The 22,579-nt window shown below is 44.2% G+C and overlaps 1 protein-coding gene across 1 annotated transcript; it reads left to right on the top strand.

The window, feature by feature from the left end:
* The first annotated feature begins 910 nt into the window (after nt 1-910).
* Nucleotides 911-21,502, top strand: CSDE1 (cold shock domain containing E1). Its single transcript, XM_032710720.1, has 20 exons — nt 911-1,023; nt 4,367-4,800; nt 8,282-8,480; nt 9,148-9,257; nt 9,594-9,686; nt 10,203-10,300; nt 10,457-10,538; nt 10,873-11,001; nt 11,154-11,279; nt 12,060-12,272; nt 13,939-14,079; nt 14,168-14,326; nt 14,900-15,007; nt 15,624-15,799; nt 16,194-16,306; nt 16,942-17,061; nt 17,251-17,429; nt 18,082-18,245; nt 19,361-19,493; nt 20,128-21,502. The coding sequence occupies exons 3-20, from the start codon at nt 8,282-8,284 to the stop codon at nt 20,173-20,175; spliced, it is 2,391 nt and encodes a 796-aa protein (XP_032566611.1). The 5' UTR covers nt 911-1,023; nt 4,367-4,800; the 3' UTR covers nt 20,176-21,502.
* Nucleotides 21,503-22,579: the final 1,077 nt, after the last annotated feature.

The raw sequence follows: 22,579 nt of genomic DNA, 5'->3' as shown, positions 1-22,579 counted from the left end.
AGAACTGGCTTCACTGCTGGAAACTGGACCAGAGCTCCAGGACTGAAAATGCTCTGCCTGTGCTTGGGAGTCCAGACACAAAATGTCACCCCCTGATCCTTCAGCTCAGTGGGGGCTTCAACAAGGGCAAGGCTTGGAGCCTGCCCTGACCCCGAGCCGAGCTCCTTCCCCCTCAGCCGGGGTTTTCTCTCCCCCCTCAGCCTGGGCTCCCTCTCTCTTCCCCTCAGTTGACCCCTTGTCCTCTGCCCCCAGCCAGGGCTCGCTCTTCTCCCCTCAGCCGGGCTTTCCTCTCTCCCCTCAATCAAACCAACTGCTGTTTGGTTTCTGGGTTCTTTCTGGCTGAACAACAACGACCCAGTTTGGAGAAATGTTCACCTGCACTGGGAGAGTGAATATAAAAACACCTCACAGGCATTTCAGGCGACATTGATTTAAAAGAGACAAAATACAACATTTTCAGTCACTGAACTGGTTCTTCTCCCTTCAGCCGGGGCTTTCTCTCCCCCCTAGACTGGGCTCCATCTCTCCCCCTCAGCTGAGCACTCGTTCTCTCCCTCAACCGGGGCTCTCTTCCCCTCAGCCGGGGTTTTCTCTCTCCCCTCAATCAAACAACTTCTATTTAGTTTCTGGGTTTTTTTCCGACTGCACACCAGCGACCCAATTGGGGGAACGTTAACCCACACTGGGAGAGCGAAGATTAAAACGCCTCACAGGCATTTGGGACGCCGTTAACTCGAAAGAGATAAAGCTGTAACAGGTTCGTCTCCCTCTTCCCCCGCACCGCCCTCAGCCCCACTCCCTCCCCGCGGCCGCCAGGGGGCGCTGCCGCCCCCCCACGGAGCCCTCCAGCGCGCGCCCGCGCGGGCAGCCCCCGCGCGCTCCCGGTGCGCATGCGCGGCCCCGCCCCCTTGTCCCCCTCCCCCCGCTGGCGGGCGGCTCTCGCGAGAGCGCCGCGGTCTCAGTCCTACGTGCCGGGCCGTGCTGCTCATGGCGGCGCTGGAGCGGGGGCGCTGAGCTGTTGGGGTGAGTGCGGGCCCGGGGGGGCTCCGCGACCCCCTCACGGCACCGGGGGGGGGCCGCTCCGCCCAGCGCGCCACCCCCGCACCTCCCGCCGCACCGGGGGCAGCGCGCCCGGAGCGTGTGTGTGTGTGTGTGTGTGTGTGTGTGTGTGGTGGTGGTTGATGGGGGGGGTGTGTGGGGGTGCGGCCTACTAGGCCGGCGGTGCGGGGCGGCGGCGGCGGCCGCGCCGGGACTCGCCGCGTCGCGGGCCGCAGGCGCCCTTAGCGGGCGGGGGCGGCTCGTCGGGGGCTCCGGGCCGCGGCGGAGCGGCCGGGCCGTGCGGGCGGAGGGGCGGCGGCGGCTCCCGGCGTGCCGCGCGCGGCCCCGCCCGGCGCAGCGCGGCCGCGGCCCTTTGTGTGCGGGGAGCGGCCGCCATCGCCCCCCTTTGTGTGCATCGCCCCCCGGCCCGCACGGCCCGCACGGCCCCGCCGCTGCCGCTGTCACCGGCCCGGCCCGCCCGCGCAGCGCGGGCCCCGCTGGCCGCGGCCCCGGCGCCGCCCCTCGGCGCGGCCGCCCCTCGCTCCGCCGCCTCCATCTTGGTGCAGCGCAGTGAGCGCGGACCCACCGGGCCCGGGCGGCTCCGGAGCTCCGGGGCCGCTTCTCCGCCGCCCGCATCGGGACCCGGCGCGGGGCTCTGCCCCGGGCCGCGCACACCCTCTAAAAACCCCGATTTGTGTTTTAACGACTTCGTTTTTTTTTTTTTAAATTACAGATGTCCTTGGCAGTTCTTTAACTCTTTTCCTCCCTTCCCTCCCCCATATATGTATTTTTCGGACTCGGCTGCCCTGGTGGTAGCTGGGCTCGTAGCTGTCACGTGCTGGTTGGGGTGCCAGCGTTCGGTGCTGCCTTCCAGTATCCCCCTGGAAAGATGTGGAGTGGCCTGATCTCCGAGTATCTCATAGCTGTGTTGTGCGTGCACTCTGAGAATACGAAGTTTTGCCTTCGTTAAATTGTATCTTAATCACGTAAGAGAGGGCTGTTTCTAGAAGCACATGTCCCGATCCATAGAACGCAGGTTCTTGCAGTTGCCTGTTTTTGTGAAGAAAATGGGAAGCAGAACAATGCTGTCATCGGGCAGGTTCCATGTGGGGCTCTATAGGTGCTTTCTGGCTGAACAGCTTCATGTGACTTTACTGTCATTTAGCAGAGTCTGCACATGAAAGGCCTTAAGAACAGGGCTCAGCTCTTCCCTGTCTTTGCATTAAACCTTTCAGCTGTAAATACACAAATGCAGGAGGCAGCAAGACTTGGGGGCTGGGCAGCTGCTCAGGGTGTTTACCATTTGGAGGAGTATTTATAGTAGCTGAATTAAAAACCAAAGAATTTGAGGTAGATGAGCACGGTGAGATATTTTTTCTTTTTGCTTGCTTGGTAACCTCTTTTTTTGAAAGAACTTCAGTGTACTAAACCCATCTTGTTATCGAGTTGAATTGGCTTTTAATGGAAAGGTTTATGCCTTACTCGATTATTGATAAAATTATCTGTAGTCATATTGGATCAGAAGAGGAGTTTTGATTATTCTGTGAAAATATGGTATATTCTATGCCCAGAAAAATGATAAATATAATGTGATACAAGTTACAGCTCTAGGAGAGCTCTAATCATATTAGGCTATTAAATGAGAGAAATACATGAGTAAGAAGATTCCAAGTGCTCAGTTCCTGGGATGCAGTGTGTGCCTGCTTCATTTCTCCTGGACTTGGCCGAGGGGATGCTCATTTGAGAGCTGAAATGCTGCCCAAAAATAACACTGTCCTGCAAGAGATTGTGGCAACAGCTGCCTGGATGTAATGCTGAGGTGTGGGGGAAGCCTGGTGACACTGTTATTATTGCAATAGCTTCCTGGTTTTTATTGATAATATCTGATAATTGAATCTTTCACTGCAAACCTTTCACACCAGGTGCTGGTTTGCACAGCCCTCACCCAGTTTCTTTATTCTCTTTCATGCAATGGTCTGACAGGAAAACTCATTTCAGCTGGAACTTTTCAGAGTGGTGGCTGAAGGAGATGCTTCTGCCTGGGGAGATCCCTGAAATACAAACTTGTGTGAAAGTGGGGATGAGTTTGCACACATTTGGGGTTTGGAGCTCTTGCAGTAGGTGGCTGCAGGCTGCATTTTCACTGGGGTGAGGGTTCAAGTTTCACTGAATTCAGTTTGAGGCACTTAAGTTGCCTCTTTCAAGTTCTCTGAAGGGAATTCAAAGCTCAGTGTCGATTGTGAAATTCGCTTTCCTGCTGCAGTAGAGAAATAGGCTTTGTCCATATTTTTTTCTCTTTTGGTGTGGGACTTGTGGAACAACTTGGGGGAGAGTTGTGTTGATGCTTCATACCTTTGGATTACTGCAGAATATGCCAATGGATCCATGGAGTCAGAGCTGCCTTGCTTCTTAGCAGCTTTTGTCCACAAAAAGATCCTCCTTTTTTTTTACCTGTTTACCGAATAAGCAACAAACTCAAAACTTGATTTGATTTCTTCTCAAGAAAAGCTACTGTTTCCATCAGGTTTGGTTTTGTGTGGTAGGTGGCAGTTTGCTGAAACTGCTTTTCTCAGGAAAACACAAAGTGGGGCTGGAAAACTTTAGGAGGGAATTAATTACTAACTAGTTATTGTTGCAGAAAGCTTTCTGTGTGGTGTTATCTGCCCAAATATCATGTGTGTGAAATCAACATTTTGCAAAAACTTTTACAAGCCTAGAGAATGGCTCTGCAGTTATTTTACATGCAGCACCTGGACATATAATTGAGAAATTTGTTAATTTTTATACAGTTCTAAATGTGCTTCAGGTATTGCTAACCCTTAACTTACCTCTTGGAACAGAAATGTCAGGAAATTTTAATTCCCATGCACACATACACCCTGTTGCTACTCTGAGAACCTGTGCAAGCACTTGTTAAATTATGTCATAATTTAATTAATAAGCACACATATAAAATTATTGATAGGAGGGCTAATGAGTTAAATAGTAATGATAAGTTATCACTTTAAATGCTACAACCTGGGACTTTTCCTGAAATGCCTGACTGTGTCTGAAGGGTTTAAAATTGGAAATACCATCTCCCTGCTTGGAGGTGGTTTTTTGGAAAAGAAAACTGGAAATGGGAATGCCAAATATGTCTGTAAAACAGCCTTTCCCAGACTTACAGATCTAAGGTAGAGGAAATGCACCTGTTTGTAGGAACACTTAGGATTCATTTATAAGGGTTGGAACTTGATGGTCTTTAAGGTCCCTAAACCAACCCATTCTGTGATTCTGGGAGAATTTCCTTTCAAGTGATACTTAGTGTGTGTCTTTTCCCTTCCTCCAGTATGAAGTGGAACAGAACAGAATTTACCACCTGAAACTGCTGCTTCAAGTTCAGATCAGGAAAAGAATAAACCACATCGTAACAACAACTCAAGACCAAAGAAGAGGCAACTTACACTGAAGAAGATCCAAGGCTTGATCTGAAACAAGAAGTTTGTGCCTACTCAACAGCTTCAAAAGAGCACGTCCCGAGCTGCTAATAGTCTTTGTTTTCTCCAGTGCTGTAGTGAAACTGCCCAGGGCAGCAGCACTTGTGTTCTCTATAGCTTGATAGATCACCTTCTTTTGCTATCTTTTTTTTCTTTCTCTTTTTGTCTCTCCTTCCTTTCGTTCCTTTTTTTAAAACAATAGCAGTCTTCATCCTTAGAAACTTGTGCTGAAACAGAAGAATCGGCAAATACTACTGAAAGTGCAATATTTGAATATCACTGCGAGGTTGGTGCTGTGTAAAGAGTTATAGATGTGTTTTTAAGCTTAATAAGAACCAATTCACTGACAGAATGGTGTGGGGTCTTTTAGTTCTTTTTAGTAGTTCTAAATACAAATTCTTTTAATGGTGAGGCCCTGGCACAGAGAAGCTGTGGCTGCCCCATCCCTGGAAGTGTCCAAGGCCAGGTGGGACAGGGCTTGGAGCAACCTGGGCTAGTGGAAGGTGTCCCTGCCCATGGAAGGGAGGTAGAACAAGATGATCCTAAAGGTCCCTTCCAACCCAAACCACTCTGTGATTTTTGCTGTTGATTTAGTAGTAATATGATGAATTAACAGTCCCTGCAGTATGGTTCTATTGAACAATACTTATAACCCTGGAGAGCTGATTATTGATGTTCCTCTCTTCTAGTAACAGTAGGTTTGTGGTTCCAATCCCTGTTTTCAAATAACCTGTGTTTAGTGTTTTAATCTTCCTGCACAGGGTTTTTTTACTTCCTCTGAGAACTTGTACTGGTGGGTTCATAGTTCATATTCTTGTAAACTAAGTTGACTGTTGGCAGTGGACAGCAGAGCCAGGTAGTCATCTTGGTCCAGTATATAACTTATATTTCAGGTCCAAGAAAGTCTTGTTTGTACATTAATAGGTTGTAGCCTGTTGCTAGAAGTTTCTTAAGGAACAGTTGTATGCCAGGACTCTTGGTGATGCATATAAATAGCTGTTATTTGATATTGGTTATGCTCTGTTATAACATTGTTTGAACAGATGTAGGAATTTGACAATGATCTGGAAAGGCTGCTGGTACTTTATATTCTCTCTCTCTGTACAGCAAGTTTTAGTGCCACCTGAGGAATCTTTGAACTGAAGTTGTCAGGCTTTAGAGGATGGATGGGGAGTTTTGTGCTGTGCTGCTAATGCTCCTTGAAACTCAAACTGTTCAAATGGTGTCTGAGCAAGAGGTTACAGCACTGTGGCTTTCTAGGCCTGAGAAAGGCTCTTCTGAACCTGATTGTTAAGTAGATTTTTGTCATTATCTGATGTATCTTCAGTAGCATTGCCTTTAGTCTGTTAGCTCCTCTGAGGCAGGGTGTCTGTGTTTGCTGTATCAGAGATGAAGTGGCCATTTTGTGACTCACAGAAGCTCAGTTCAGCTTCCAGAATGGGTTAATGGTCTGGCCTGTAATTCTCCTGGGAGAAGGTATAATAACATATCATTTGCCCTTCCCCCAGCCACCCTACTTGCAGGACCAGTTTATTTTTGACAAGTATTTCAAACTCTAGGATGGCTTAAAACACTTCAGCTGTGGCCTTCCCACAGGGGCATCTTCCTGTGTGTGGAATGTCCTGGGATTGCCTTCCTCGAAAGATGAGGATTCTTATCTTGGAATGATGCTGGCAGGAACTAGTCAGTAAATCTTAGCAGCTTTGTGAAGTGCTTTCTTGTTAGATAACTCTGAGAAAATGTGTCCCTTTAAACGTAATCCAGTGCATAAAAAGGGTGCAACTCCTGTGGCTTTTATCCTTTGTGCTGTTTGGGCTGGACATGAGTGGAAAGAGATCTTTGCTGGGAGCAGCAGCTGCCCCAGAGAGGTGGTGGAACCTCTGCCTTTGGAGGTTTCCAGGACTGAGCTGGACAAAGCCCTGTCTGCCTTTGTTGGCCAGAGGCCTTGGAGGAGGAGGAGGAGGAGGATGGGCTGGAGTTCTCCTGGGGGTCTCTGCTGGGGGGTCATGTTCCTAATTCACTGTTTTCTGGCATGCCACTGTTTCATGACTTGAACATCTTAAGGGTATTGATTGATGCCAGTTGTTGCAGGTTGGCAGGGTAAGAATAAGTGGGCAGTATTGATTAAAAGTCAGAGATTCTTACTAGTTGTTAAAGGAAAGGAAAATGAGGTGTAGAACAAGAAAACAAGCAGTGGATATTACAGAAATTCTAGCAGACTTGCTAGTTCACTGAATTTCAAAGAGCTTGGAGTGGTAACACTGTACTTTGTAAGTGCTGACCAGGACTGTGGTCCCCCAGCTCTGCACTGTGCTGTCACAGCTCTGTGGGATGGACACCATTACACAGTGTCATGGGATCCTTTTCCCCCCCATATCACTCCCCCACCTTCTGTTATTTGTATTTTTCTTCACCTACTTCTACCCCACGTGAGTGTGAACCAGAAGGGAGGAGAACACCTCCCCCTCTTGGAGGCCAAAACTCTGTCAATCCTGACTTTGTGTGGTTGTTCCCACTTTATTTTTTTTTTAATGTCAGTCTCGAAGAGCAAAGATTTCTGCCCAAGAACTTCACAGCAGATGTTTTTTGGTGCTCTCTGATCACTTTTAAACTGATTTCCAAACAGCATGAGAAGACAAGCTCTATCTGTTCTTTCTGATACATTGAGTAACTCAGTGGCTGTGTTACAGTAAGAAGTGTGACTGTTTTACAAGTTGCTCAGGTGTCCTTTATCTCCACTAAACACATTGCTGACTAATTTTTAATCTCTTCTGCTTGTTGCAGCAAGAAAGTAGAGAACTGATACAGTCTCATTCTGTTTCCAGATTAAATACTCTGGAAACTAACAAATAATTCTGTATTTTAAGGTGCATATGGGCTGTTTGGAGGGAGGAAGGGTTGCTTCAGTTGCCTCTCTTGAATTACAGTGTTTAGCGAGGTGTAATACCTGATTTAATTGCTAACATGTAAGTCCAAGTGGCTTACTTGAAAAATGAGACTTGTACATCAAAAAGCCAGTGGGTTAGTAAAGGGATGGGAAATATTTCCAGGTTGAATCTGTGGCTTAAAAAGGAAAAACTTACCCCATTTTAAAAAAAAGTTTTAATGTATGTAAGTTAATTCCACAGTTCATTATAGATTTAACTTTAGTTTCATGCTATTTTCAGATTTTCTCAGTCTTTCTAGCACTTGAGCTTCTGTGCCCCAGGAATGTCAGTTTAGGTTTTAATTCTGGGTATTAATTCCACAACTGTGCAAAACTGTTTCATTAATACCATTTTTTTTTAGTATGAAAGACTGAACCCAGACTAGGGACAAACTATGCAGGGATGTGAACCTAATTGCATTGGTTCACAACTGTTGCATTTTCCAAATTAAACAGGTGATTAGAAAGTGCAGATATTTGAGATATTTTCAGGCTTTCGTGTGAAATAGTGAATGTGGGAGCGTGGGAATGTGAGGTGGAATACTTACTCTAAAAATGTCAGAAGTTTGGTTTGCTCTAAGCAAGCTTTATTTGGGTGTTAGAGCTCTGGCTTATTTTATAAATACCTTGCCTGTTTAAGTGTTAAGGCTTCCTGCATTACAGAAACATCACTATTTTGGTGGGTTTTACCCTAATTTAGAAATTCTTAGCGTTTACTTGTGTCAGTAACTTCCACAAGCTCTCTGTCAGTTATTACGTTACAAGGACATGGAAAAACTGATTTTAACTATTGGTTTGGGTTGTTTGTTTTTTTTTTTCCCCTGTGCTTTCTTCCCAACAGATGAGCTTTGATCCAAACCTGCTCCACAACAATGGACACAACGGGTACCCCAACGGTACTTCGGCGGCGCTGCGCGAGACTGGGGTTATAGAGAAGCTGCTGACCTCGTATGGGTTCATCCAGTGCTCGGAACGGCAGGCCAGGCTCTTCTTCCACTGCTCCCAGTACAACGGCAACCTGCAGGAGCTCAAAGTAGGAGGTAAAGGCAGCAACTCTGAGTGCAGACCAGTCTCTTTCACCTGCCACAAAATAGCCTTTTGATCCCGTGGCACAAACAGTTGTTGCGGCTTCTGGCGGTTTCACAAATAACCCACCGCTTCCACCCTCCCCAGCACTTTGTGCAGCCTGTGGTGCACACGGTTGGAAAGGTGCAGTGTTAGGTCAGACTTGTCTAGCTGAGGTGCAGACAAGTACTCAGACTGTGGGAGAATTTACCTCTCGTCCTCCCTGTTTCTTTTTTGAGCATTGGTTGTTTAGAATGAGTTGTTTTTCAGCATGGGGAGGCTGCGACTTCATGCTGATAATTAGCGTGGCAGTGGAGTTTCTAAACTGATTAATGGCCTGTGTTATGTTGTGTGAACTTCAGTGTGGAGCCTGCTGCATAGTGAGCAGGGCAGGGGAGGGAATTACTATGGAATTACAGTAGAATATTCATTAGCAACAGGAGAGAATGAACAGAATAACCAGAGAAATATATGCAAATAATGTGTCCTTCCTTGGTAACAAAAGCACCTGAGTTCTACTTCGTTGTGTTTGGCTACAAGCAGTGAATTGTCAAACACAGCCATTTAGTGATTTTTATTAAAAAATACAAACAAACAGACCCAAACAGAACTCTCTCATTGTCATGTTTGGTTGTCTTGCAGATGACGTTGAGTTTGAAGTGTCTTCTGATCGCCGAACTGGAAAACCCATTGCTATTAAATTGGTGAAGATAAAACCAGAAATATTACCTGAAGAACGAATAAATGGACAAGTTAGTGTCTGTTTTCTATCCCTGCATAATTTCCATCCCTTACTCCAGTACAGAAGGCTGGGTTCATTTAGCATGCATATTAACTACATACAGTGTAGTTCACTGAAACACATTTCAGTGTGTTCTGGTAAAAATTCAGAGGTTCAGTTTGAGCTCTTCCTTGGCTCCAAACACTTCTTGGAGCCGAGAGGTTCTGTGAGATTGAAACTTTGCAGCGTGGCATTCCCTGTTGAGTGTGTAGTAGAGGGTACTGAGATTCATTTTGTGTTCAACAAAAATGCCACTCCTGAAATGACTAGCAATGGATTTTTTTTTTTTTTTTTTTTTGACTGGTAGGTTGTGTGTGCTGTTCCTCACAATTTAGAGAGTAAATCTCCAGCTGCCCCGGGTCAAAGTCCAACAGGGAGTGTTTGCTACGAACGTAATGGGGTAAAGCTTGTGCATTTTACTTGAACTCTTCACTGATCCATCACTGTGGTCTATGAGCAAAATAAAACATTCCATTTAATGTAGACATTAAGTTGCACTGAACTGTGCAGTTCTTGGCCAAAAAAAAAAAAAAAAAAGCATGCTTTGGTAATTACCACACACAGTAATGTTATTTTTGACAGTTTGCTTGTTTATGTCTGTGGAGAACTTTCTACTGAGCCAAACAGTTGTTCTCCTTTAAAACTTCATGGAGTTCATGTATCCTTATCTTGAACTTCTAAAGTTTAGAAATTGAATTTTAAAGATGGCCACGTACAAACCTGTCAGCTTGAGTTGCTTGTCACAGACTCATCAAAACAGCACGATGGAAAAAAGAATGTTTTGCATGCCATGTTTGATCATTGTCAATTTTCTCACTAAATCAAGCAGATATTGTTATTAAACAAAATTGTGTTAATCTTTCTTTGAAACAGCTATGCTGCAAATAGAGTAACTTTAGTTAATGTTAATTTACAGGAAGTATTTTACCTGACTTACACCCCGGAGGATGTTGAAGGAAATGTACAGCTGGAAACAGGAGATAAAATAAACTTTATAATTGATACAAACAAACAGTAAGTTGGTCTTGCTTTTCTGGCTTCATATTGGTTTTAGTGGTCAGGCAGAACTCATACCTGCTCTGAGAAATGAAATTACATGAAATAGAATCTTTGTTTCTGTTTCAGTTTTTTAATCATTTTAAGTTTTGCCCTGTTTTTTTCCCCCTCTAGTACTGGTGCTGTAAGTGCTCGTAACATTATGCTATTAAAAAAGAAACAAGCCCGCTGTCAAGGAGTAGTCTGTGCCATGAAAGTGAGTGATTTTAAGTTTCATTTGAAAATAAAATGCTGTTTTGAAAAAAAAAAAACCCCACTTTTAAAAGTAATACACTGAAGTTAGAAAGAGCTACTGACAGTTTGAGCTGTGGATGTAAATTGTGTGAAACAGTTTAAACAGCTCATCCTAATGCTCTTCTTAAAAAAGAAAGTCCCATTTAGTTCTGTTTATGTATATTTTGTGGTAGCCTGTTAGCTGTGTGCACCACTGGGATTCATAATCTATTATTGAGTTTGATAGAACCTGTAAAATTATTTCTTGGCGTGTTACTACAGTGGACAATTTATTAAACACTTTTTTCTGTTCATAGGAAGCCTTTGGATTTATTGAGAGAGGTGATGTCGTGAAGGAGATATTCTTTCACTATAGTGAATTTAAAGGTGACCTAGAAACCTTACAGCCTGGTGATGATGTGGAGTTTACAATCAAAGACAGAAATGTAAGACGAAATCCAGTAAAACGGGAGCCACGGTCTTAGGGCATGAGCTGCACTGTTTGCTCCAGCTTGGAAAAGGGGGGAGGAGGTTCACTGGGAAATGTCTGTTGCTGTCTCTCTTCTTTTGGGGTATTTGACTGGTTTTGTGTTCTTAGGGTAAAGAAGTTGCAACAGATGTTAGACTGCTGCCTCAAGGAACTGTCATTTTTGAAGACATCAGCATTGAACATTTTGAAGGAACTGTAACCAAAGTAATTCCAAAAGTACCCAGCAAAAACCAGGTGAATGTCAGTGGTTCCTTCAGTTTCTGAAGTGGTGCTTTGCTTGTGTTGAATTCCAGCCAAACAGTTAAAGTGTTCTCCTTTCCCTGTACCTGCCAGCTGCATAAAGCATCATGTCACAGGAAAGGATTTGTTCTTTTATTTTATATCCAAAGAACAACAGTTATGGTAGTGGGATGTTGGGGAGTGTGTGTGTTCCTTAACGTTTCAAATACTTACAACTGAATTTTGTGGGTTTAGGGCATATCTTTAAGGCAAAAGAGTAGGGAAAAGGGGAAAAGTATTTACTGGGATAAGCCAGATCTATGGATTCCTGTGAGCATTAACAGTTAATGCAGCTTTTAATCTGTAATGTTTGACTTGGGGGTAAGAGTGTTCATAAGCACTTCCTTTAAGGTTTTAGGTGGGTCTCTGTTGTTGTGGGAAGGTTTGGGGTGTTTTGGTGCTTTTGTGTGTTTTGAATAAGAACTGTGTGTGTGTATTTGACAGGAAAGAACTTTCAGAAGTGGTGTAAGTATGGTTATAAATTTAATTCTTGAAATAGGCCTGATTTCTCTATCAGTACGTGCTGGGTGCTTAAAAAAACCTCCAAACCAACCACCACCAACAAAACCCACCTTGTGTTTGGCTGTGAACAGTAAATTCCCCATGAGGAGTGGCAGGAAGGAAGCCCAGCTCTGAGTCCAGCAGGCATTTGGCACAGAAATATCATGTTCTCTGCAGTTAAGCTGAGTCTTGTGGGTAAACTCCCCTTTTTCTGTGGGGTTTTTGTGTCTCCAGAGCGATCCTTTACCGGGCCGCATCAAAGTGGACTTTGTGATTCCCAAAGAACTTCCCTTTGGAGACAAGGACACAAAATCCAAGGTGACCTTGCTGGAGAGCGACCACGTTCGGTTCAACATTTCGACAGACAGACGGGACAAACTGGAACGTGCCACCAACATTGAGGTTCTCCCCAACACTTTCCAGTTTACCAATGAAACTAGAGAAATGGCAAGTACCTGTCTTTGAAAAATCGTTAGTTTTCGGGGGGAAAATGAAAGCAAAACGTGGAGGGAGCTGTAAACAAAAATGTAAAAAATCACCCATGTCTTGCATTGCCTTCTCTGAAATCCAGTCCTCAGATGTGCAGTCCAAACCAAGTGTTTAAATGGTAGGAAGTTCAGAATTAATCCTCTACATCTTTGCCTTAAAAGAATAAAAAATTAACTTTTTTTTAACATTTAAATGAAACCATATTAGAAAATGAGACCTTAGTTGGCCCTCTTGGAGGGGATTGGTGGTTATAGTAATGCAGTCTTGAACTGTTAGTTTAAAAATTCATATACTTGAGTCATAGGTAGGTAACTTACTCATGTTCCTTAGGAAAACTGGAAGAACCTGGGCCTACTCTGGTTCACATAGTGAAAAATCTTAATAATTGGAGGAGGAACCGTGTGCAGCTTTTGGATTTTCTGGGTTTTGGCCAATCTCTTTCTGAGGCTCAGGCAGAAGGATGGTAAAGAGCAGGGAGTTCTCTCACATACAAAACCTCTTTGTGGATTACAGGGACTAAGATGGGTGTGCTAATGAGTATTATAGAATATCTTTCATTCCTGTAACTTGGAATGTTGGTTCTGTTCCAACCAGACTGTAACTTTGCCTTCATTTTCGATTGAAGTCCAAGTACAGTGTTGTAACATCAGTGTGCTGTGAATTATGACCCTTTGCTTTAAAAAAAAACCTGAACTTTGACTTCAGCCTCTGAGTTTTTGGGATTCTGTCCTATAGACTTCTCATATTTCTACTCTGGCTTGAAACATCTGCCTGCCTGAATTGAGCTGTCATTGAGGTGACAAGTGGTGGCAACTTCTAGAAGAGTTAGCTGGTTTGCTGGAGTTTGTGAAAGCTGTTTAAGAGCAGAATGTTCCTAAGGGTGGGAAGTACCTTTGCCATTCAGTCATTCAAATCCTCTAAGGTTGCCCTGAGACCTGCTAAAGGCTCTGTAATAACTGGGTTGAATGGAATATGTGAATAAATCCTTTCTCAGTTCTGCTGTGATCTGGTACTAGGGTTTGTTTTGTTAGCAGTGTTTTCTGTTTACCATTCAGCATTCCATTTCTGGTGGTTATCAGGAAGGCCACTAAAATATTGTGGAACATGCTTACCATAACATACACCCACAGATAGGGCAGTCTTGTTAAACAGCTTCTTCATAGTTCCTTCATTTGTGTCTGAAAATTAGATGGTTTTTTCTCTTAAACTTCCCTCTAATTTTATTTTCTTTTTATGTAGGTTCTTCTATATTTTCTTTGTGTTTATGCATGTTTTATATACTCCTGTAGATGATTTGGTATTTGTAGAGTTGCCCCTTTCAAGATTGTGTTCTCTGTGTAGTAGTACTGGCAGAATTTTAACCATAGTCCTTCTTGTTAGTGGCTTAAATTAATCTTCTCCACTCTTTATAAGAAATTAAGTAGAGGAACTGGGTTAGTAGGCCTTGTTTGCATTTTGGGTTGACCATAACCATTAGCATTAGGTTTGCAAGGAAGCACATTGCAAAAATGAAGTGTTTTCACAGGATTGAGGCCCTATTGCAAACTCCAGACAGGTGGAGCACCTGCAGACGGGTGTCACACAGCAGTAATAACACTGTAATTGCTGATTTTCCTGTTCTCAGGGTGTGATTGCAGCAATGAGAGATGGCTTTGGCTTCATTAAGTGTGTGGACAGGGATGCTCGGATGTTCTTCCACTTCAGTGAAATCATGGATGGGAATCAGCTCCATATTTCTGATGAAGTGGAGTTCACTGTCGTTCCTGTGAGTGAGATTAATACTTCCATAAACTCTTAGTGGTTAAAGAATTTATGTGCAGTCTGTCTAACATCTGATGGATCTTCTTTTTCAGGATATGTTGTCTGCCCAAAGGAACCATGCCATAAGGATTAAAAAGCTTCCCAAGGGCACAGTTTCTTTCCACACCCAATCAGAACATCGTTTTGTGGGCACTATAGACAAAGAAGCCACTCCAGCCAAAGCCACTAGCCCAAATAAAGGCAAAGAGAAGGTAATGCTGCTCTCCTAGAATACCTGTTCTGCATTCCTGGCATTGGAGACTGGGGCTGCTTCCTTAAAATCTGTAATTCCACTGGTTTTGGTGTACCATTTATCCTGTATAAATGTGAATGACACTGAATAGCTGATGACAGCAGTCAGGGAAAACTAACTTGGGTGAACAGGATCATAAACAATACTTCTGTTATCATGTTGTTGAGCATAAATTCTAGAAACTTGATGGGAAGTTTCCTTCTACCTCCCACTAGATACTAGATAGAATTGTTTAAAATTAAATTTCTAGAGATAGAGGGGAACCTCTTATTGTTTTGTCATGCTTTTTAAACAACCCCAAAATATTTAAGGTTCCAGTAAATACTTCCTGGAACTGGTGCTAATACTTTTATTTCCTTTAAACATATATTGTCTGTCATCATTTAAAGCTTCTTACTCAGTTTGGTTGTGTTTTTGAGCAATTATTGTAAAACCTCTGAGACTCCAATGAGCAGTGCTTGAAGTGTGTGTAGGAAACTTCTTTGCTTACAAATGAGACACTGATTGCTGAATTCTGACCTCTTGTTTTTAGGAAGCTGAAGATGGAATAATTGTGTATGATGACTGTGGAGTAAAACTGACCATTCCTTACCAGGCCAAGGATGTGGAAGGATCTACTAATCCCCAGATAGGAGATAAGGTGATAAAACTAAGTGTGCTCTTGGGAAATATTGTTCTGTGTATTGTGAGGTGTGAGCTTCTCTCTGCCTTATTTCTGGATTTGTTCTTCCTCTTGGAACAAACAAAGGACAAGGCACCTGTGCAATATGACCTGGAATACTGTTTGTGAGTGGCTTCATCTTCTGTATAACTAAAAAATATCCTCCAGCCTGGTGATACATAGATGAAAATAGTGTCTTACTTATAAAGGATGCTTTTTAGAAGAGGAATTTTTTAAAAACTGAAGCAAGTGAAGCAAGGTACCTCTTAATGTGGGTCACTGGTGTAGGAAAAGGAGAGTTTCTCTCCACACAAACAGAGAGTTTGTCTTTTTAAGGGACAAAAAACTGAGTGCTGGAGGCTGACCTGCCTTACAGGTATCCCAGGTGTGTGACTGCTGCTCTCTGGAATATAGGAGATGTCCATGACTGACGTGTTTATGGGAAAGTATTGACTAGAAAACTACTTTCCTGGAGACCCTGGGAACTGATTCAGAGCTACACAGCCTTGAAATTAGTTGATTTGGGTGTTCTTTGTTGGTGGTCATGGTTTATTTGGGTTTTTCTGCCTAGTGTTGATTAACACCTCTTCAACAGGTCGAGTTCTGTGTGTGTGAAGTGAAGAGAACTGGTCTGCAAACAGCTGTTTCTGTCCGAATGCTGGGACGCAATTACAGCTCTAAGAGGCTTTTGGGATATGTGGCAGCCCTGAAAGATAACTTTGGATTTATTGAAACAGCCAATCATGATAAGGAGATCTTCTTCCACTACAGGTGAATGAGAATTTTAATATTATTTGGTTGTTTGTCTGTTGTGGGGGTGGGAGAGTGTGGAGTTTTGTTTGACTATTAAACTCATTGTCACTTCACACACACACACACACACACATATATATGTGCTTAGATATCTACAGTTCCATTTATTATCTCAGCTGGACTGGTTCAGGCTTTTTTATTAGTCAGCAGTCCTGGTGTTCTGTGCCTCTGAATCCCAAATCCAGTTGTGTTTGTATATTTGAAATTGCTTCACTTTCCTTAATAAAGATTTCTTAAAAACGTGAAGTGTTGAGCTATTGAAATAGTTTCTGATCGACTGATGTGGATGTTGGATGAGCATCACTGTTGTCATGTAACTGAAGGAAAACTGTGCCTCATTCTGTTCCTGCAGTGAGTACTGTGGAGATATTGATAGCCTGGAACTTGGAGACACTGTGGAATACAGCTTGTCAAAAGGCAAAGGAAACAAAGTTAGTGCAGAGAAGGTGAACAAAACACATGCAGGTAAGGCTGTACCTGGTGTTTTCTGCTGACAGGGCTCTTGGCAGGTGATGATGGGTAAAGGTTAATAATCTATTTATAGCTGGAACTTAGAACAAGAAGATGCTTAATGTGAGGTGGTCATTGGTTTCCTGAAAGCTGCTGTGTGTGTTTCCAGAGAACAGGAAAGCACAGAGCAGCAGTTCTGGAAACAGTAGCAATTCTTTGGATTTTTATTGTACTTTGGACCCTTCAGCTGGGGGGTTATAAGGAGAGACAGAGTGGCAGAACTGGCCAAATTGGTGACTGCACTAGTTGTGCTGTGCTTCACAGAGGGAAGGCTGCAGGAGGGAGGCAGGTGAGGGTATTAAAAACTTGGGAGGGGGGGAAATGCCCACTTATATTGGATGCTTAAAGCAGGGAGTGCAGTGGAAGAGAAGTGAAATACTTTGATTTGCTTTTCAATCTCCATGGCCTCAAGTTTCTTGAGAAACCAATATTTTTCTACTTCCACATATGAAATGTCACTGTAGTTTTGATTAGGTGTCAGGCAGTTGCAAACTGTTGGCTCCTGGTCAATCTGAATCACTTAATTTAATTAACTTTAAAATAAACTATGGTTAGAATGTCCTATTCTTCCACTGTCTGTCTCTTTTCAGTGAATGGCATTACTGAAGAAGCTGATCCAACTGTTTACTCTGGTAAAGTAATTCGTCCTTTGAGGAGTGTAGATCCCACACAGACTGAGTACCAGGGCATGATTGAAGTCATGGAAGATGGTAAGATTTGTTACTTTTAAGTGTTCATTTCACAAGTGTACAAGAATTGCACAAGTTGCACTGTAAATAGAGGTGTTGAGGATTATATGGACACTGCTAAGCTGGCAGTAAAAGTTGCATTTTTAATATTGGAAGTCTGAACTCAGTGGGAAAGGCCTCTCACTTCTGCCTTGTGCTTTCCCCCCCTAGGTGAGATGAAAGGAGAGGTCTATCCCTTTGGAATTGTTGGAATGGCAAACAAAGGTGACTGTCTGCAGAAGGGGGAGACAGTGAAGTTCCAGCTCTGTGTTCTGGGGCAGAACGGGCAGACGATGGCTGTGAACATCACCCCGTTCCGCAGAGCCACCGTGGAGTGTGTCAAGGACCAGGTGAGGGGCTGCTGGGAACACAAGGAGCACGTTGGGGGGAAAATAAATCTTCAGAAGAGGAGAACTGCACATGCTCTGAAGGAGCTTCTTCACAGCAGTCAGTGGTGACAGACCACCTGAAGTGCAAAGGCTGATTACGGCCCTCGTTAGCTGCATTTCAGAATGATTAGCAAGTTCAGTGCTGTGAAGGTTTTCTGGGTTTATGGTTATTGTGCAGCACTAATCTCTAGTCATTTATGCAGAGGCTGAATGAGTTTTGCTGGTTTACACATGAGTAGAGTGGAAGATGGAATTAACTGGCTTCTTATCCCAGTGACAGACCAAAGAAACCTTTCAGGGAGTCCTAGAGCTTGCAGCAGTGCTTCTCTTAGTCTAATACAGCTGCCAGGACTTGGGCAGTTTTCAGAACTTGTTCTATAGACTTAGGAATTTAGGTTTGAGTTTACAAGTCCAAGAAGAGTGCCTGGATTTCCAGAAGTGTTGTTTCTAGATAGAATGTTCTATTCAGTGTTGAAATTGCATTTCTACTTCCCTTAGGCACCACAGAGTTTTGGAGGGTTTGTAGATGTAGTTGAACTGCAATGATGAGTAGGTTGCTGCCTCTGTTTGGGTCAAGAGGGAATCAATAACCTTGTGATGTGTTGCTTTTCAGTTTGGTTTCATTAACTACGAAGTTGGTGACAGCAAAAAGCTCTTCTTCCATGTCAAAGAAGTGCAGGATGGTGTGGAGCTCCAGGCTGGGGATGAAGTGGAGTTCTCCGTAATCCTGAACCAGCGCACAGGAAAATGCAGTGCCTGTAACGTGTGGCGTGTCTGGTGAGGCTTGGGAATGACAGGGATTGAACCTGGCACAGTGTCTGCAGCACAGCAGTGCCCTGCAGGCTGCTTCAGCCCGAGCTGGCTGCTCCTGGAACAGGAGCTCTGGCTTCCAGCTGCCTTCAGGGAGAGCCTCACCTGAGAGCTGCCAGCACTTAGAGGGGGATGCAGTGCAGGGCAGCAGCAGGACTCCCAGCTCTTCCTAGTTACAGATAGCTTGTTCCCTTCTTAATCTATTCTTAAAAACTCCCCCTGTAGCAGGAGTTAGGTACAGCCTTGGAAGTAGAAGTTAATGATAAGAAAACTGGTAGTGTTCCTGTGTGGATGCTGGCCTCTGGCCAGCACACTCCATAGTGCTACCACCTGTTTTCTGAAAAGCAACTTTCATTTTTAAATAGAAAACCCATGTTGTTAGGGACTCTTCTTTTTGGTATTGCATTTCTTAAGGCTTATGGGTATTTTTTTGCTTTTGAGCTACTTGTAGAAAACTGCACAATTTGGATTTTGCTTAAGCTTGAGGCAGCACTTCTGCAGTGACACAAAGCTAATGTGTAATTTTTTTCTCAGAGTTCTTTGTTCCCATCATCTTCAGAGATGTTAATGCTCTGCCACTGGCACCTCAAAAGCTTTTATTATTGCAGTTAAATTATAGAATTCTAGAATTGTTTGGGTTGGAAGAGACCTTAAAAGCCATCTCATTCCACACCTGACCATGGGCAGGGACACCTTCAACTGGCACAGGTTGGTCCAAGCCCTGTCCAACCTGTCCTTGGACACTTCCAGGGATGGGGCAGCCACAGCTTCTCTGGGTAACAGAAATGTAGGAAATACTACTTATATAAGTGTGAGAGTAAATGCAACAGCTCAAGTCACTAAAGAACAGCTTTTGGAGAACACTGAGCTGCTGCTATTTCAGAGTCCTGTGTGGAAGGTAAAGCTTTGGGGCAGAGTCCCGATGTCAGCCAGGTGTGCTGTCACACAGGATAAATTGCACTAGTGCTTCGTGGGGACAATCTAACTGCTATAAAGTACTGTAGTAAAGGGCTGGGAGTGAATGAGGCCACTGGCAGCAGCTGTGGGAAGTCACCAGTGCCCCGTGTGTGCCTCTGTTACAGCGAAGGCGCCAAGGCTGTTGCTGCTCCGCGTCCCGATAGACTCGTGAACCGTTTAAAGAGCATCAACCTGGATGATGCCAACGCCCCGCGTCTCACAGTGCTCCGCCAGCCCCGGGGGCCCGATAACTCAAAGGTACAGACTGCCAGGGTCACTGCAGGGTCTGCCTGGCTTTGGGGAGCACAGCAGTGCTTCCTCTGTTAGAGTGTGAGCTGTCAGATACCTGGTGTCTGCTTCCATCTGGTGCTGAGCTACTCACCCGCTGTGTGAGGTTGGGTTTTTTAGCACCCAGGGTGCTGTGCCCAGTGTCAGTGATGCATGCTGGGGTTTCAGAGCAGCACACACTAGAGAAGCCACCAACTGCTGCTTGTTTTCTAGCCCACAATGGTTATCTTGGTTATAAACCTGCTCCCCTTCTCAGAGGCAGTAAGTGAAATCCCTTTACCCAAACTTGGCTTTCACTTAATGTTTGCCACCACGTGATAAACAGGAGTGAAGTGTCTGGGATCTGAAGAGCAAACTGTCTGGAATCTGTGCAGTACCTGGGACTGTAAAGAACACCCCACAGAACCTATTTCTGAAGACAAATATGACTAATTAGAAACGTGCTAATGCTGTACTTTGGTGGAATGGATCAGCTTTGCCTCAGAGCCCGGTGGTGGTGCTGCCTTTGCAGTTGGACCTGATGATCTTAAAGATCTCTTCCAGTCAAGATATTTCATGATTCCACGATGCTGGAGCTAAAAGTTTGCTTTGTTTTTCCTTGCAGGGATTTGGTGCAGAGAGAAAGATCCGCCAGGCTGGTGTTATAGACTGATCCCAACCCCACGCCGCCGTCGGGCCGCGCGGTGGGGCTGGCGAAGGGTACTGAATATATCTCCCTGTTCATCCCTTCCTCCAAATTCTCAGAAGCTATTCCACCGGTTTTAACACCTTCTCATGTTATGTTTAAAATTAAATTTACGAAACCATTTTAAATTTCTGCACAGTTGCATTCTGGAGAACTTTAAGGTGGCGCCTTATAGTATCACATTTTAGAAGCTTGTTTTGAATGGTGCATTTAACGCAACTGGTAACTGCAATCTCCATTGCCTCTGTGAGTAAACATAGACAGCTCTGCTCGGGCAGACCTTGTGGAATTCTGCACTACAGTTATTATGCTTTACCCTTGTTTTTTGGCCAAGGTTTATTATGCCTTAGTGCTCAGTTGCATTATCTTCCCTCCCGAGTGGAGGGGAAGGCTCACTTCAGCTCACTCTGCTCAAATTCTGAGGACCATGTGAGGGTGGAATAAGTTCAGTTTATGTCAGATCTCGATGAACATTCAGATACCTTGAGTTGATGGCCAAATGTTATAGTGTTTTCCTAGTTCATTTAACTTGACTCCTTTTAGCCAGTCGTTAGAGCTCAGTGCAAGTCTCTCCCAGGGTCGGTGGATTTTGTGGTGTTCTGGAACAGACAGTGCAGAATTTCATAAGGCTGAGGTGTGCCATCAGTGTGGTAATTTAAATATATTTAAAACAATGCACAAATCTGCTGCTGCTTAGAACACTGCAGCTTCTAAACCCAGTTTCTTTTACTGATTTAAATTTAAAAAGAAAGAAGTTGTGCCTGAAGTGAATACATTTTTTTTGTTCTTTTTGCAGCCGGCACCCAGTGTACTGTAAGAGAATAAATACTTAGGCTTTCCATAGCTGTATTGAGACTTTCATCAAGGTGAATAGTTGATGTCTGTGTGCTTTTTTTTTTTTTTTTGGTTTATTTTTTTGTTTTGATTTATTTTTTTGTTTTGGTTTTTTTTTTTTTTTCTTTTTTTGGGTTTTTTTTCCCTCCCCTCCCCTTGCCCCCTCCCTCCATTTCCCCAGTCACACTTTTATCAAGCAAGAAAACTGAATGATTGGTCTAAGTATTACTTTAACCAAAAAGATCAGGAGTTACTTTTTGGAATAGAGGGCAGTACTGTGGTTTGTTTTTTTTTGTTTTGTTTTGTTTTGTTTTTTCATGTTACCTCTATTCTCAATTTAGGGTTTTCTTCTCTGGGAGATGCATTATCTTTGTAAAACAAAACATTGCTTTCTCCAATTTTTTTTCTGTTAATGGCAAAGAATGGAAATAGAATAAAGTTTTACTGATTTTGAAAAAAGCCTCACTCTGCTCTGCCTCTTCCTTCCACGGTGGGGGATGTGTTAGATCCCTGTAATCCCAGCCATGGGCTCATTCCCAGTGCCATCCAATTCACACACCAAGGTGAGGGATTTCAGTGTTTTATTCTAGTTTGCACAAAGCAGGGTCCCAAATCATCAAAACTTTACACTATTTGTACATTTTAACTAACACAGAAGCATTCATTGGTTACAAATTAAACAGCTTTTCTATTAATTAGTACTTAACCCCCTATTTGCAAGTTACAGCTCTCATTTCTCGTGCTAATTAGTCCCCAGGTGCAGTTCTTCATTTGAGTCTTCACTGGGGTCTGTTTTGAGGAGGTGGCCAGTGGGTCCCCACTGCTGGAATTGCCTTTCCCCCAGTTACTGCCCAGCCCTGCTCACCTCATTCCTGGTGTTTCTAATCCAGAGAGCTTTGGGATTGTCTTCTCTCACCCTTGAAACCAAAGATCAGCCAAGCATCTGATGCTCACAGTGCAATCCCTCAGTCAGAACTGTCCAGCTCCAGCTCCCGATTGCACTTCAGGTTGTTGAAGTTTGACTCAAACCCCTGTTCAAATCTTGAGGGGCTCATTCCTCCCTTTAGAACTCTGGGGTGGGGGGCTCTGTGTCATTCCCCCCTTTAACACTCTGGGATTGGTGTCATTACCCCTTTAAAGCTCCAGGATGAGGAGTTTGGGTTCATTTCACAGTTTGAAACCTTTAAAACCACGGGTTGTGGGGTCAGTGTCATTCCCCTTCTTTAAAGCTCTGGGATGTGGGGTCGGTTCTGTTCCCCCTTTAGGGGATGCAGGGTCGGTGTCATTCCCCCTTTAAAACTGCACTTCCCTCCTTTAAAATTTCGGGATACGGGGCTCGATGTCATTCCCCTTCTTTAAGGCTCTGGGATGCCAGTCGGTGTCATTCCCTGTACGGGAAGCAGGTGGGTGTCTGTCCCTCCCGTGCACCCCCCGTGTCCCCTCCCATAGCCCCCCGGTTCCCCCCGTCCCCCCCTCATGTCTCTCCCAGTTCACCCCCGTGTTCCCCCCTCTCCTCCCCACGTCCCCCCGTGTCCCA

This window comes from Chiroxiphia lanceolata, chromosome 25 (assembly GCF_009829145.1).
Source record: "Chiroxiphia lanceolata isolate bChiLan1 chromosome 25, bChiLan1.pri, whole genome shotgun sequence".
Classification (NCBI taxonomy): Eukaryota; Metazoa; Chordata; class Aves; order Passeriformes; family Pipridae; genus Chiroxiphia; species Chiroxiphia lanceolata.
The sequence above is the reverse complement of the archived record's forward strand: the minus strand, read 5'-3'. Positions and strand labels throughout refer to the sequence as shown.